This window comes from Salmo trutta, chromosome 34 (genome assembly GCF_901001165.1).
Source record: "Salmo trutta chromosome 34, fSalTru1.1, whole genome shotgun sequence".
In the NCBI taxonomy this organism is placed as follows: Eukaryota; Metazoa; Chordata; class Actinopteri; order Salmoniformes; family Salmonidae; genus Salmo; species Salmo trutta.
In genome coordinates this window covers 5,274,609-5,290,981 of record NC_042990.1, presented here as the reverse complement: position 1 = coordinate 5,290,981, position 16,373 = coordinate 5,274,609, and the positions used below count along the sequence as shown (strand labels likewise).

Sequence of the window (16,373 nt, the reverse complement as noted above, 5' to 3'; positions counted from 1 at the left end):
AACTGAGCTCAGAAGAGAGTGTCAGAATCACACAGTCCTCTACTAGTCTGATTCAGAGCATTAAGAAGCTCTCTAGCAATGACTTTCAGACTCAGGCAGAAGAGGCAGTGAGTAAAGTGCTGATGAGATCCAGTCATTCCTTTATCACACAGATCAGCCATATTGGTCTTCAGAAAAGTCTGCAGGCTGGCTTATCATCTAGCTCGCCATCAGAGATTGCCTCCATGTCCTCTCAGAATACAGCCCCTGGATTAGTGGAAACCTTTGTCAAAGGAATGGCGACTATTTTCCAGAAAAATGAGTCCACTGACACTGTGCTCCTGGAAAGAAGTGGGAGAGTTTTGCAGTGCTCCCACGGGGGCTCCCAACTGGATGATACTGAATTGAGTGTTAAAATATCAGAAGAGAAGCTTTGGTCAACAGCTAAGACCATCTGCGTCAATATGAAGAACATACTTAAGGATTTCTTCACAGGGCTGAAGCCATCCGGATCCGAAAGGACAGAAAATGCTTCTTCCAAAGAGACCCTTGGGGAAATCCTGGTTGTTATCCAGAGTGAAATCTCAAACTTAGGGCGAATTAAGGATTCCAGGGAGCTCCTTCAGATCAACGATATGGTAGGAACTATGCTGAAGGAGGTTGAGAAAAGTGAGGATGACAGTGAACAAGTCTGCCAAGACATCCCTAGAACCTGTTCATCTTTGTCCACTTCTTTAAAGGGTCATAGTTCCTTGTCTAGCTCTTCAAAGGGTCCTAGGTCAGAGTGTGAGTTAGAGATCAACCTCCCTGGCACTCCCATCCCTGACGAAGTGCCTTTTGATCTGACCTGCCCCATCGTCAGGAGCTCCTGCATCGACACCTGGGACTCTAAAATGCCAGAGATTTCTACAAGTGACCTAAGGACAAAGATGATGGCACACACAGATGAACCCCTGCATCGTAACAGTCCAATGACTGACAGCAGCCGACCACCGAGTGCTAAAGCCTCTTTTCGATCCTCCACTACTCCATCTTTCACCAGCAAGGGAACCTCTTTGGTACCAAAGGGAGATGGGATTGACATTGAAGAGGAGGTGAGCATCCCCAGCAGCTCTGGCCATCTGAGGGAGCTCTTAATCAGCCCAGATATCAGCAGTGCCACTGCATTCCCACTGCAGTACTTGATGGACTCCAGCAAAGATGATGTCATCTGTTTGGTCACCGTACTGGTGATAAGGTTGCTATCGAAGATCAGACCCTCAGCCCTAGATGGACCCTTCCAACAGGCACCAGACATGACAGAAACATCTCAGCAACTCATCAGACAAGTCCTGTCTGAGTTCTGTGCTGCATCCAGATTCTCCAGGACACAGGAATATTCCCAGAACCTGCACATCCACAGGGTGTTCAGAGGTGTACATAAAAACTTGATGGAGGAGTTTGGCTCTTATAACACCCTGCAAGCAGCTATTTCCTCCCAGGACCCTGCATTTGACAGAGTCCTGGTAAAGTCCTTGACCCAGCAGCTGGTACAGGGACGCAAGGAGGCGTCAAGACCAGCTTCTGCTGCAACAAACCCAGTAGACCATGCTGAGACAGAGAGGGGGGCTGAGCAGAAAGCAAGAAGGAGCTTCCTTTGCTTTTCAATGACCAAACTCAGGATCAACTTCAAGGTATAGCAGGGAGTTAGCATTTGTTTTTTGTTCCAGTTAGGTGCTGATGTTATTGATGTGGCTATGATAAGACAAATATATGAGATAAATATGTTTTTATTCATCACTAAATTGTTGCCTTGGATTCAGAAGTGTTCCATTTCTTTATTCATTATCTGTACCATTTTCTTTACCTTTCTCCTGTTAGCGTTCCAAGAGAGGAAACAAAAAGGACTGCCATTCAGTCCAGGAACAGACTGAGATTACCTCTACTGATGGGCATTGCATAGGTAAGGATGTTTTAGAGCTCTGCTATAGCTTGTAGTTTTGTTTAGGTGTGTGTTAGAAACATAGAGTATGCCTACCAAACTCATTGCACTGTTATTTATCAAAGTTATTATACTGTATTTCTCTCTCTCTCTATCTCTCTCCACATCCATTTCTCTTGTGTTTCTAGCTCCACACATTGAGGCTCACGGTGCTGAATCTCCAGTTGGAGAGGTTTCTCCCTCCATATCTCAGCCTATCAAAAAACAATCCTTGATTGTCAGGGTCTTTTCAGCAATGATGAAGCCATTCAGGCGCTTCACCAAGAAGAACCTGTAACCTGTTACGCTGCATGAAGAACTACTTTTGTAACAGCAAGACTTTTGACAAGAGGAATTTCTGCATGTCTACCCTTTCAAAGTCTATTTGATCAAATAAATGCAAATTATTTTACAAGAGTTTCAAGTGTTTTGGATGATTGGTAGCACCGAAGCAGCTTTTCTCAGAGAAATGCACTAGTTCCCCCTTGGTTACACATTTATTGTGCAGTTTTTGAGTTGGCAGGACTTGGGGCGGCAGATAGCCTTGTGGTTAGAGCGTTGGATCAAATCCCTGAGCTGACAAGGTAAAAATCTGTTGTTCTGCCCCTGAACAAGGCAGTTAACCCACTGTTCCTAGGCTGCCACTGTAAATAAGAATTTGTTCTTAACAACTTGTCTTGTAAAATAAATAAAATAACCAGAGCTTGTCTCTAATACAATAGTTTCTGCATAGACCGTCAGATAACCAGATGTTCTCTATTAATTTAGTTAGATTGATAAGAGCTTATTAGCAGCAAGGGGAAAACACATAGAGGAGAATTAGCTATCTGCAGCTAGATCAACCCTCTGAGATGTTTCTGTATGTTGAATATATAAGCTCCAGCAGTTGAGAGTGTATGTCAGAGCAAAAACCAAGCCATGAAGTCAAAGGAATTGTCCGTAGTGCTCAGAGACATGATTGTGTCAAGGCACAGATCTGGTGAAGGGTACCAAAACATTTCTGCAATATTGAAGGTCCCCAAGAACACAGTGGCCTCCATCATTCTTAAACGGAAGAAGTTTGGAACCACCAAGACTCTTCCTAGAGCTGGCCGCCAGGCCAAACTGAGCAATTGGGGGAGAAGGGCTTTGGTCTGAGAGGTGACCAAGAACCTGATGGTCACTCTGAGCTCCGGACTTCCTCTGTGGAGGTGTGAGAACCTTCCAGAAGGACAACCATCTCTACAGCACTCCACCAATCAGGCCTTTATGGTAGAGCGGTCAAACAAAGCCACTCATGCTATAATGTGGATAAACAGTTACTTGTCTAACAGAAAACAGAGGGTGTTCTTTAATGGAAGCCTCTCAAACATAATCAAGGTAGAATCAGGAATTTCCCAGGGTAGCTGTTTAGGCCCCTTACCTTTTTCAATCTTTACTGACGACATGCCACTGGCTTTGCACTGTAAATGTACTCTATAAAATATAAGAATACTACATTTCCTGAATGTATTCTTCTGGTAACATGTTGTAGCCTGCATAGGAACTAGAGGCCCAAGTAGCACAACACTCCACAGCAGCTCAATCTGCCATGCTTTAGATCTTGATGCATGCCCCTTATATTACATAATAACAAACATAATTAGCAATTCAAAAATGTTCTATTCTGAGAACTACTTTTAATCACAGAGTGGAAAACATAGAACCCTTCTGTGTGGATCACAATTATGGGTGTATTCTGGAATAAGACAAACCTATACAGTGAGGGGAAAAAGTACTTGATCCCCTGCTGATTCTGCACGCCTGCCCACCGACAAAGAAACGACCAGTCTACAATTCCAATAGTAGGTCTACTTGAACAGTGAGAGACAGAACAACAACAAAAATATCCAGAAAAACGCATGTCAAAAATGTTATAAATTGATTTGCATTCTAAATAGGGAAATAAGTATTTGACCCCCTCTCAGTCAGAAAGATTTCTGGCTACCAGGTGTCTTTTATACAGGTAACGAGCTGAGACCAGGAGCACACCCTTATTAAAGGGAGTGCTCCTAATCTCACCCTGTTACCTGTATAAAAGACACCTGTCCACAGAAGCAATCAATCAATCAGATTCCAAACTCTCCACCATGGCCAAGACCAAAGAGCTCTCCAAGGATGTCAGGGACAAGATTGTAGACCTACACAAGGCTGGAATGGGCTACAAGACCATCGTCAAGCAGCTTGGTGAGAATGTGACAACAGTTGGTGTGATTTTTCGCAAATGGAAGAAACACAAAAGAACTGTCAATCTCCCTCGGCCTGGGGCTCCATGCAAGATCTCACCTCGTGGAGTTGCAATGATCATGAGAACGGTGAGGAATCAGCCCAGAACTACACGGGAGGATCTTGTCAATGATCTCAAGGCAGCTGGGACCATAGTCACCAAGAAAACAATTGGTAACACACTACGCCGTGAAGGACTGAAATCCTGCAGCGCCCGCAAGGTCCCCCTGCTCAAGAAAGCACATATACATGCCCGTCTGAAGGTTGCCAATGAACATCTGAATGATTCAGAGGACAACTGGGTGAAAGTGTTGTGGTCAGATGAGACCAAAATGGAGCTCTTTGGCATCAACTCAACTCGCCGTGTTTGGAGGAGGAGGAATGCTGCCTATGACCCCAAGAACACCATCCCCACCATCAAACATGGAGGTGGAAACATTATGCTTTGGGGGTGTTTTTCTGCTAAGGGGACAGGACAACTTCACCTCATCAAAGGGACGATGGACGGGGCCACGTACCGCCAAATCTTGGGTGAGAACCTCCTTCCCTGAAAATAGGTCGTGGATGGGTATTCCAGCATGACAATGACCCAAAACACACGGCCAAGGCAACAAAGGAGTGGCTCAAGAAGAAGCACATTAAGGTCCTGGAGTGGCCTAGCCAGTCTCCAGACCTTAATCCCATAGAAAATCTGTGGAAGGAGCTGAAGGTTCGAGTTGCCAAACGTCAGCCTCGAAACCTTAATGACTTGGAGAAGATCTGCAAAGAGGAGTGGGACAAAATCCCTCCTGAGATGTGTGCAAACCTGGTGGCCAACTACAAGAAAGGTCTGACCTCTGTGATTGCCAACAAGGGTTTTGCCACCAAGTACTAAGTCATGTTTTGCAGAGGGGTCAAATAGTTATTTCCCTCATTAAAATGCAAATCAATTTATAACATTTTTGACATGCGTTTTCCCGGACCCTTGTTGTTGCTATTCTGTCTCTCACTGTCCAAACAAACCTACCACCAAAACCACAGACCGATCATCTCTTTGTCAGTGGGCAAACGCACAAAATCAGCAGGGGACCAAACACTCCCTCCCTCACTGTAAATAGAGTTGGAGTCTAAGTGTGTGCACACAGCCACCTCTTTAACCACTCTTCAAAATATTTGGCAGCCTTGAGATGGAGAGGCAGGAGAATGAGTGACAGAAGAAGTCTAATAAAAGCATGGCTTCTCTCCCACTCCTGCTCACAGCAGCAGTGCAGTGGAGTAGCTTCAACAGCCATAGGCCCAGGGATTTCACATCACATTCCATGATGCAATGCAGAATACGGCTTCACACAGAACAATCACCAAACCCATTAGATAACACTTCGCACATCACAGCCAAACATCATGTATCACATGAAGAGGCATGTGTGTTCTCCGGACGTGATACTTTGTCATGGACCTTCAGTTTCGATCCTCTCTCTCTCTACCTCTCTACCTCTGAATGTTCAGCTATGAAAAGCCAACTGACATTTACTCCTGAGGTGCTGACCTGTTTTACCCTGTATAACCACATTATTATATGACCCTGCTGGTCATCTATGAAGAACGTTTGAACTACAGTACTTGAAGAACAATCTGGCCTTAACCTCTTGACGGTCGCCTAGGATAGGGGGCGCTACACCATTTTCAACGGCCTCCTACTCAAACTCAGAGGCTAGGATATGCATGTAATTAATATATATATAAAAAAAATAAGACAGGTTCTTATGACATTGCCAGCAGTAAGACTTGAGTTTTTCAAAACGACAAGGCCTGTAGCTTTCAAATTATGTCACTTTCTATTTTCTGATTATTATTATTATTTTTGAGGGGGGATACCCACCAAACTCGGCCCAAAACAACCGCTCAGTTTAACACTCAAAAATCAATGCTTCTTACATTTTTACCAGACCTCAAAAGTTGTCCCCTGATGTAGTTTAAGCATTGTTGTGAACACAGAAAATCACATTTTTCTATAAAAAAATAAAGTGTGAAGCAAATGGGAGAAAAGCAGAAAAAAATTGAATTAGGCAAAAAAACTGAATTAGGCAAGAAATACATACAGGTTTTAAAAGGCCCTGCCAATGTTGTTTGCTGTGCATGACTGCACTTTAGAGGTTGGGCCATCCTAGAAATGTTTTAGAGTAATATAATATATACTATTTAGCAGACGCCTTTATCCAAAGCGACTTAGTCATCCGTGCATACATTTTTACGTATGGGTGGTCCCGGGAGTACAACCTACTATCCTGGCATTGCAATGCTCTACCAAGATGCATGACACAAATGCTTTGTGACACCTCAATTGAATATTATTTATAAAGCCTTTATTAAGCAGTGCTTATGCCACCCTTTATAAAACACAGGTTTTTGTCATATCAGTGGTTAACACCAGTGGTCACACGGTTATGCCACATTTATGAACCCTTTATAAAGCATGACATATGGTTATAGATTATTTGTGACACATTTATGTAGTTTATATGAAGGCTTTCTGAAGGCTTATGAAGCCTTTGTAAGCTGCACGTCATTTAAAACGGGTTCGAATTTTCAAACCAGTTTTCATCGGAAAGGCAGATAAGACATTTTTATCAAAAACAATCACATTTGCATGTGAAAACACAGAATCCTACTCATCATATCATTTAGTCACATTTGTTTTGAGCCGACTTTTCTGTCGGCCAGAGCGGGACACCTGGCTCATCACCGGGATGAACCAGGTGCCCGGTTGCAAAACTAATGCAATCACTTTTCACCCGGTTCAAAGTCCTCCCACCAGGGTAACCTGGGCTAGACAAACCCCCTCATTGAATGGGGCCCCTTACAAAAAAATATTGCAGTTTTGAAACTACCCTAAAAGTGCAGTAACTGCAGTCAACAGTGATATTTTGGACGCAGTAATTTCAGAATAACTGCAGTACTGCACTCTAACTGCAGTTACAATGCCAAATTACTGCAGTAAAAAAAACTGTCTTATTTTGGATGCAATATTTGCAGCATACTGCAGTTATACTGCACTCTGACTGCAATCTTTTTTCGTAAGGGGCTCCATTGTTTCATCACCCCCAAAGTGTTCAAGTCAAAGGATCACAACCGTTTGAGACTGAAAAGCCCTATACGGATTGACCAACCAGTGAGGGTTAGTATACCGGTAGCTAGACCATAGACTACTGGTAATGTATATTTTGATAATCATTATCATTGCTAGCATAGCTGACGTTAGCTAGCTAGCTACCTAACTAGCTAGCTACGTTTTATTTCTTTGTTTTTTATTTTTTTATTTATATATTTTTTACAAATATTTATAGTCCCCCAAAAAATTGCTAGCTACCTCAATACAACTTGGATTACAAAAACAACTTGGAGTACAAAAAACTTTTGTCAGGATTGTGATGCTGCCAGACTGACTTTAGATGCAGTCTAATTTAGCCAGAAAACTAAAGTTGAGGGGACAACCGTATTTTAGCAAGCTAACATTAACATTGCTAGCTCTTTTTTTATTAACTTTGCTAGCTAGTAACAGTAATGGCAACATTGGCATCTCTCTAAAGTAAATTTGACGACATCATAATATGACAAAGTTGTTTCCTAATAATTATTTGCCTACTTTAGTAATGTCATCATATTTCCATGCCACTCTAAGTTAGTGGAATTTAGAGAAAACAGTCCCGCCTCCCAGGTGCAACCTATGTCTAGAATTAAATAATGGCTGCAGCTATGGTGGTACTAGCTAAATCTTGTCTGAATACACCTAGCAGCTACAAACTCAAACTGAGGTAAAGTAGGTGTTCACAATAACTTTTGCATTGATTGTCATAGAAACATCAAAACAAGTGCTACTTATTCTAAAACGGTCTGGCCTACTTTTACAACCTTTGATTTGCATTAACTGTCAAGTGTTGAGTTGATAGAAATAGTCAAATCATATAAAAATGCAATTAAATCTTGTTCGCAATAACTTTTGCATTGATTGTCATAGAAATATTAAAATAAGTGCTACTTATTCTAAAAAGGCCAAATATAAACATGGCTCAAGAAATAACAATCTAATTTTGAAGCTAATTCTATGCTTTACAGATGTAAACTGACTTTCTCCAGACTGGGTTAGATTCAGGCCGGTGATGCCGTTACCCCATGCAACCAACTGTGACATGTTTTGCTATGGCCCTGGGTTGGTCGCTGTTTCAGAGGTGGGTTTTGTATCAGACATTCAACATGCATTCAACAGACATTCACTGTTATTTTTTATTCATTTAACCTTTATTTAACTAGGCATGTCAGCTAAGAACAAATTCTTATTTACAATGACGGCCTAACCCGGACGACGCTGGGCCAATTGTGCGCCGCCCTATGGGACTCCCAATCACGGCCGGTTGTGATACAGTCTGGAATCAAACCAGGGTCTGTAGTGACGCCTCTAGCACTGAGATGCAGTGCCTCAGACCGCTGCAGCACTCGGGAGCCCAATCTCTTGTTCACAATAACATTTGCATTGATTGTCATAGAAACATCAAAACAAGTGCTACTTATTTTAAAAAGGTCTGGCCTACTTTTACAACCTTTGATTTGCATAAAAAGTCAAGTGTTGATTTGATAGAAATAATAAAATCATATAAAAATGCATTTAAATCTCTTGTTCGCAATACCTTTTGCATTGATTGTCATAGAAATATCAAAACAATTGCAAATTATTCTAAAAAGGTCTGGCCTACTTTTACAACTTTTGATTTGCATAATAAGTAAAGTGTTGATTTGATAGAAATAATCAAATCATATACAAATGCATTTAAATCTCAAATCCTTAATTTTCTTCCCCTCATGCTTTAAACTGTGGAATACCGCAGGTCAGTTGCCTTGGGCCACTTCTTTATTTAATATATACCAACGACCTTCCTTATGCCTTATCTGTAACTCAAGCTACTATATTTGCAGATGATACTACAATTTATACAGCAAGACAATCGGGTTCAACAGGTACAGCAAGCTTTACAAGGAGATTTGGAGAATATCAGGGAGTGGGTTTGCCAGAACAAACTTGTTTAAAACCCCAAGAAAACCAAAGTTATGTTGGTCTGTTCCACTAACAAAAGGCCCACACAGCATGGGATACAATGAAGTATGGGGGGAGTACAAATTGAAGAAGTGGCAGAAACTAAACTACTGGGAGTACAGCTAGACAACTGCTTATCATGGTCATCTCAAATAACTAATCTATGTAAAAAATATTAAAACAGCATTCCTGATCAGAAGGATAGCTAAATATTTACCAGGAAAGATTCTTAAGCAAATAACACAAGCATTAATTGAGAGTCAGGTGAACTACTGTTCTGTGGACTGAGGAAATGCATCAGCAAGTGAAATTAGGCTGCAGATTGCACAGAACAAAGCAGCAAGAATTGTTTCAAGGTGGAGATATGGTTCTTCTGTTGCAGTCATGCGCAATGCTCTTGGTTGGTCATCAATCGACAAGATAATTGAAAAAAAACATGCTTATTTTATTTCATAATGTATACCATTTAAAACGGCAAAACTCTATTCACAACAGTATTCAGTTGGTAACAGACAGACATTCAGTAAATACTATGAATAGATTGTCCACCATCTATGTGTTATCCAGACAGAAAAGAGAAATAGGCAAAAGAACATTTTGATTTAGAGCAATAAAGCCATGGAATAATTTAACAGGGCAAACCAGAAACCTCTCAATATATACATTTAAACAATACTTTAAACCATTTAAATATAATACATAGAAATGTTGTGTTGGACTATAGTAGATGAAGAATCAATATCTTTTTAGACTGAGTATTTATCAGTTCAATGTGTTAGTGTATTATGTCTGTTTGTAACAGTGTGTTTATATGTGAAAATGTGTTCGTATTATAAATTGTATTTTAATGTTTAAGGACTCTTGGAAGATTAGTCCAAATGAGGACTAAAAGAGATCCAAATAAAAAATAAAAAATATCCTCAATACATTTTTCATGGATTGTCATAGAAAAATCGAACTAAATCAAAATTATTCAAACCCTTAATAAAACTGATGGTTTGTGTCACCGCCATTCAAGTTACAGAATGGTGTTACAGAATTACCTGCCAGTGAATCTTAGCACACCATTCCACAGCCTTCTCTCAGAAACAAAATATGTAACTGGCCCTTCCCAGCTCTGGCCCTAACCAAACCGATTAATTGCTAGGGACCAGGTTGCCAGGTGTCTTATCACACCGTGGGGTAAGCCAATCACAGGCAGTCATCTTGGGTTCCAGATCCCCAATTCTTGCCGCCTCATCTCAGTCATCTTCAAGCAGTTGCAGAGAGAGCATTAAGCTCCTACACGTCTTCCCTGCAACTGGACTCATTCACAAATCTTGACATGTGTGGGATGGTGTGCATATATAAAGTAAGTAGAGGGAGGGAAATTGTATTTGTGTATATTACTGCAGGTTGTTTAGTACAATATTAGCTTTTTGTTTTATACAGTTCTTTGCCATTTGTTTCTGCTCTATCCTGTAAGGTTATGTATCTTTATGTATCTGTGCATTTTTGCCCTGGTGTATTCATTTGGTATGTGAACATTCATTGCCTCGATTTTCTCTTGCTACAGACCACTACCATTCTACTTTCCATGTCTGCCTATGTATGTCAATAAATTATCCCTGTGTGTAACTCTGAGGTTGAATCATTCCCCATCTCCTCTGACCGGAGGTGGTGCTAGAGGGTCCCAGACCAGCAAAATACGGAGAGCCAGGTCACACTCATTCAAATGGAATGTAATTACTGAGCACAATGGTGTGAAATTATTGATGTACATAATTACATGATGTATAGGTCTCCTTGTCTGTCCAGTGCACAGACTACTGTTTTGTTTCAATGTACTTTTTGAGACAGCACTGAGTGACCTGTTCCTGCCAACATAACACCACAACCCTGAAGATCTCCACCTGACTGCCACATTGAAGCTCACTCAGAACAAGCTACAGAAGTCAAGATTAATTTGGATAAGTAGAAAATACTGTATCACACATGCTACAAGTTGCACTGGACCAGGATATCTATAATGGGATTTTTTTTGTTTGGTCAATGTGAGGACTGTTAAAGGGCAGGAATACGACCCTTCCATAGTCCACAGAGAGAAATAGATTATTCATTTTACAGCATCAGAACCATATTCATATAGTAGTTTAACATCTTCCAAGAACAGCTATTCATATACAGTACATAGCAGAAACAACATGTAAGTCATATGAGAACATCAATTCATAAACTGTAAAAGTCCCACAAATCCTCCATTAGGAAATGGGCTCCTGCCCACAGGCCAGTAGCAACATACTGGGCCATGACAGATGGAGAGGGGACAGGGGAGACTTCACCTCATACTGGTGTGGATGAAACCGCGACATACCCACTACTTACAGGTTCTGTATATATCTGCGCTGAGGGTTTGCATGTTAGCTAAGCTAAGCTAACATATTTAAGTTGGTCATACCAAGGTTCATTTAGCCATTAGATGTAGAATTGTAGGACCTATGTAGGTATACATATATATTTGATGAAACTTACTGCTATTATCCCATAGAAGCACATTCAATAACAGATTCATACATGGAAAAACAGATAGTCAGAAGATAAATCAAAAGGAAGTGTCTTTGAAGTGTCTGTCTTATCTATATTGTAAATCTATATATCTTGTGTTTGTGAGAGTCTCATCTTACATAGAAGGGGTCATAATAGTTTGTAGCCCAAACCGTTCAGACCAGTGGAGGCTGCTGAGGGGAGAATGGCTCATAGTAATGGCCGGAACAGAGCAAATGGATTGGCATCAGTCACCTGGAAACCATGAGTTTGATGTGTTTGATACCGCTCCACTGATTCCGCTCCAGTCATTACCACAAGTGCGTTCTCCCCAATGAAGGTGCCACCAACCCCCTGTGGTTCCTTACACTACAGACATTTATGTGAGAAACCCGAATTTAGTAATGTCTCCTGGTCTGACAAACACCTCTGCCACTTTACACCGCAGATGTGGAAGGCCAACATAGGCGGATGCGATGGATTGAGACTTAGCCCATGCAAAAAACCTTAAACCGACAGATTTTGATGGGGATTGTCATATTATGCTAATTAGATTTCCGCACGGGGGCAGACATCGACTCTGTCTTTTCAAATTAAGGGTCATATCCCTGCCCTGTAACAAAGAGTGAGAGAACATTTTAGCGCATGATAACATTGCAACTGTTAACTCCTATGTTTGCCTTGAGTCTAAAAACTATGAACTTGTTATTCACCATTATTATATATTTTTGTGCCAACTGCTGTATCTTTGTAACCCCTGCCTACTGCTGTATCTTTGTAACCCCTGCCAACTGATGTATCTTTGTAACCCCTGCCAACTGATGTATCTTTGTAACCCCTGCCAACTGCTGTATCTTTGTAACCCCTGCCAACTGCTGTATCTTTGTAACCCCTGCCAACTGCTATATCTTTGTAACCCCTGCCAACTGATGTATCTTTGTAACCCCTGCCAACTGATGTATCTTTGTAACCCCTGCCAACTGATGTATCTTTGTAACCCCTGCCAACTGATGTATCTTTGTAACCCCTGCCAACTGATGTATCTTTGTAACCCCTGCCAACTGATGTATCTTTGTAACCCCTGCCAACTGATGTATCTTTGTAACCCCTGCCAACTGATGTATCTTTGTAACCCCTGCCAACTGATGTATCTTTGTAACCCCTGCCAACTGATGTATGTTTCTAACCCCTGCCAACTGCTGTATGTTTCTAACCCCTGCCAACTGCTGTATCTTTGTAACCCCTGCCAACTGCTGTATCTTTGTAACCCCTGCCAACTGCTGTATCTTTGTAACCCCTGCCAACTGCTGTATCTTTGTAACCCCTGCCAACTGCTGTATCTTTGTAACCCCTGCCAACTGCTGTATCTTTGTAACCCCTGCCAACTGCTGTATCTTTGTAACCCCTGCCAACTGATGTATCTTTGTAACCCCTGCCAACTGCTGTATCTTTGTAACCCCTGCCAACTGATGTATCTTTGTAACCCCTGCCAACTGATGTATCTTTGTAACCCCTGCCAACTGATGTATCTTTGTAACCCCTGCCAACTGATGTATCTTTGTAACCCCTGCCAACTGATGTATGTTTCTAACCCCTGCCAACTGATGTATCTTTGTAACCCCTGCCAACTGATGTATGTTTCTAACCCCTGCCAACTGATGTATCTTTGTAACCCCTGCCAACTGATGTATCTTTGTAACCCCTGCCAACTGATGTATGTTTGTAACCCCTGCCAACTAACGTAACGCAACGTATGACTGAGAAACAATATTCAACTGGAAGTCTGTCTCATGTTCTTTTCAGTCTATAGTTCAAGTCTATAGTTGCTGCTCTTTAATGACTTGTTACTTTTATTTGTTATTCATATTTTTTTTCAACTGCATTGTTGGTTAGGGGCTCGTAAGTAAGCATTTCACTGTAAGGTCTACACCTGTTGTATTTGGCGCATGTGACTAATAAAATTTGATTTGATTTGAAGTCTGGTTAACCAACACAAACATCTAGTTCCACCAATATCTAGTCTAGACATACTTCACTAAATATTATGTTACATATGGATAGGCACGAAATACTATTTCATAGTCGATGTGTAGGGATACGAGGTAGATATGTACTTATAGGTAGGGGTATAGTCAATAGGTAACAAGATAGATAATAAACAGTAGCAGCAGCATATGTGATGAGTGTAAAAGTATTTAAGTGTGTGTGTGTGTGGTGAATGCGTGCCTGTGTGAACGTGTGTGTGTGTGTGTATTTGTTGGAGTGTCAGTGAAAGTATGTGTGAGTGTATTGGTAGAGTCCAGTGTGTGTGTGTGTGTGTGTGTGTGTGTGTGTGTGTGTGTGTGTGTATAGGATCAAAAGAGTAAAAAGGTCTATGCAGATAGTCCAGTTAGCTATTTGGTTAGCAGTCTTATGGCTTGGGGGTAGAAGCTGTTCAGGAGCCTTTTGGTCCCAGACTTAGCGCTCAGGTTTGCATTTCAGAGAGAACAGTCTACAACTTGGGTGGCTGTAGTCTCACCATTTTTAGGGCCTCCCTCTGACACCACCATATGGTAGAGAGGGATGAGTCTGGCAGCACAACCGGTTGGCAAACGTACTGCAAATTGAGAAATCATGTGACTAAACTGAATAAAAAGAAGAAACTATAGTATGAAACAAAGATACATTTGATAAAGAATGATAGTGAAAAGCTTTGGAGCACCTTAAATTAAATTTAGGGGAAAAAGGCAAACTCAGTCCATCATTCCTTGAATCAGATGGCTCATTCATCACAAAACCCACTGATATTGCCAACTACTTTAATGATTTTTTAATTGGCAAGATTAGCAAACTTAGGCATGATAGAACAGCAACAAATGCTGACAGTACACATCCAAGTATATCTCACCAAATTATGAAAGACCAGCATTGTAAACTTTTGGAAAAAATGGTGTTTGACCAGATACAATTCTATTTTACAGTAAACAAATTGACAACTGACTTTCAGCACTCTTATAGGGAAGGACATTCAACAAGCACAGCACTTACAACAATGACTGATGATTGCCTGAGAAAGATTGATCATAAAAAGATTGGGGGGCTGTTAGACTTCAGTGCAGCTTTTGACATTATCAATCATAGTCTGCTACTGGAAAAACGTATGTGTTATGGCTTTACACCCCCTGCTATATTGTGGATAAAGAGTTACCTGTCTAACAGAACACAGAGGGTGTTCTTTAAAACCTGTTGGGGCTAGGGGGCAGTATTTGCACGGCCGGATAAAAAACGTACCCGATTTAAACTGGTTACTACTCTTGCCCAGAAACGAGAATATGCATATACTAGATTTGGATAGGAAACACTCTAAAGTTTCTAAAACTGTTTGAATGGTGTCTGTGAGTATAACAGAACTCATATGGCAGGTCAAAACCTGAGAAGATTCCATACAGGAAGTGCCCTGTCTGACAATTTGTTCTCCTTCATTGGCATCTCTATCAAAAATACAGCATCTCTGCTGTAACGTAACATTTTCTAAGGCTTCCATTGGCTCTCAGAAGGCGCCAGATGTGGAATGACGTCTCTCCAGTCTCTGGGCAAAGAACAGCAGCTCTGTTTGTTACTGGTCAGGCTGAGAACAGTGACACTGGAGATGCGCGTTCATGTGAATTCTCCATGTTTTTCTTTCTCTCTTTTAACGAATACAACATCGCCCGGTTGGAATATTATCGCTATTTTACGAGAAAAATCGCATAAAAATTTATTTTAAACAGCATTTGACATGCTTCTAAGTACGGTAATGGAATATTTTAAAAACAATTGTCACGAAATGCGCTCGCGCGTCATCCTTCGGATAGTTACCTGAACGCACAAACAAAACTGAGCTATTTGAATATAACTATGGATTATTTCGAACCAAAGCAACATTTGTTGTTGAAGTAGAAGTCGTGGGAGTGCATTCTGATGAAGAACAGCAAAGGTAATCCAATTTTTCTTATAGTAAATCTGAGTTTGGTGAGGGACAAACTTGGTGGGTGTCAAATTAGCTAGCTGTGATGGCCGGGCTATCTACTCAGAATATTGCAAAATGTGCTTTCACCGAAAAGCTATTTTAAAATCTAACACCAGGATTGCATAAAGGAGTTCTGTATCTATAATTCTTAAAATAATTGTTATGTATTTTGTGAACGTTAATCGTGAGTAATTAAGTAAATTCACCGGAAGTTTGCGGTGGGTATGCTAGTTCTGAACATCACATGCTAATGTAAAAAGCTGTTTTTTGATATAAAAATGAACTTGATTGAACAAAACATGCATGTATTGTATAACATAATGTCCTAGGAGTGTCATCTGATGAAGATCATCAAAGGTTAGTGCTGCATTTAGCTGTGGTTTTGGTTTTTGTGACATATAGGCTTCCTTTGAAAATGGCTGTGTGATTATTTTTGGCAGGGTACTCTCCTGACATAATCTAATGTTTTGCTTTCGCTGTAAAGCCTTTTTGAAATCGGACAGTGTGGTTAGATTAACGAGAGTCTTGTCTTTAAAATGGTGTAAAAGAGTCATATGTTTGAGAAATTGAAGTTATAGCATTTATGAGGTATTTGTATTTTATGCCACGCGATT

The 16,373-nt window shown here is 40.9% G+C and overlaps 1 protein-coding gene across 1 annotated transcript; it reads left to right on the top strand.

Annotated features, from left to right (window-relative positions):
- The first annotated feature begins 176 nt into the window (after positions 1-176).
- Positions 177-2,356, top strand: LOC115173381 (uncharacterized). The gene is made up of 3 exons (XM_029731407.1): positions 177-1,652; positions 1,840-1,921; positions 2,089-2,356. Exons 1-3 carry the CDS (start codon positions 225-227, stop codon positions 2,235-2,237), a joined length of 1,659 nt encoding a protein of 552 aa, XP_029587267.1. The 5' UTR covers positions 177-224; the 3' UTR covers positions 2,238-2,356.
- Positions 2,357-16,373: the final 14,017 nt, after the last annotated feature.

Coding starts and splice junctions, on each gene's coding strand:
- LOC115173381 (XM_029731407.1), top strand. CDS start 225: ATGTCCTCTCAGAATACAGCCCCTGGATTAGTGGAAACCTTTGTCAAA. Junction 1,653..1,839: donor AACTCAGGATCAACTTCAAG/GTATAGCAGGGA, acceptor TTCTCCTGTTAG/CGTTCCAAGAGAGGAAACAA. Junction 1,922..2,088: donor TACTGATGGGCATTGCATAG/GTAAGGATGTTT, acceptor TTGTGTTTCTAG/CTCCACACATTGAGGCTCAC.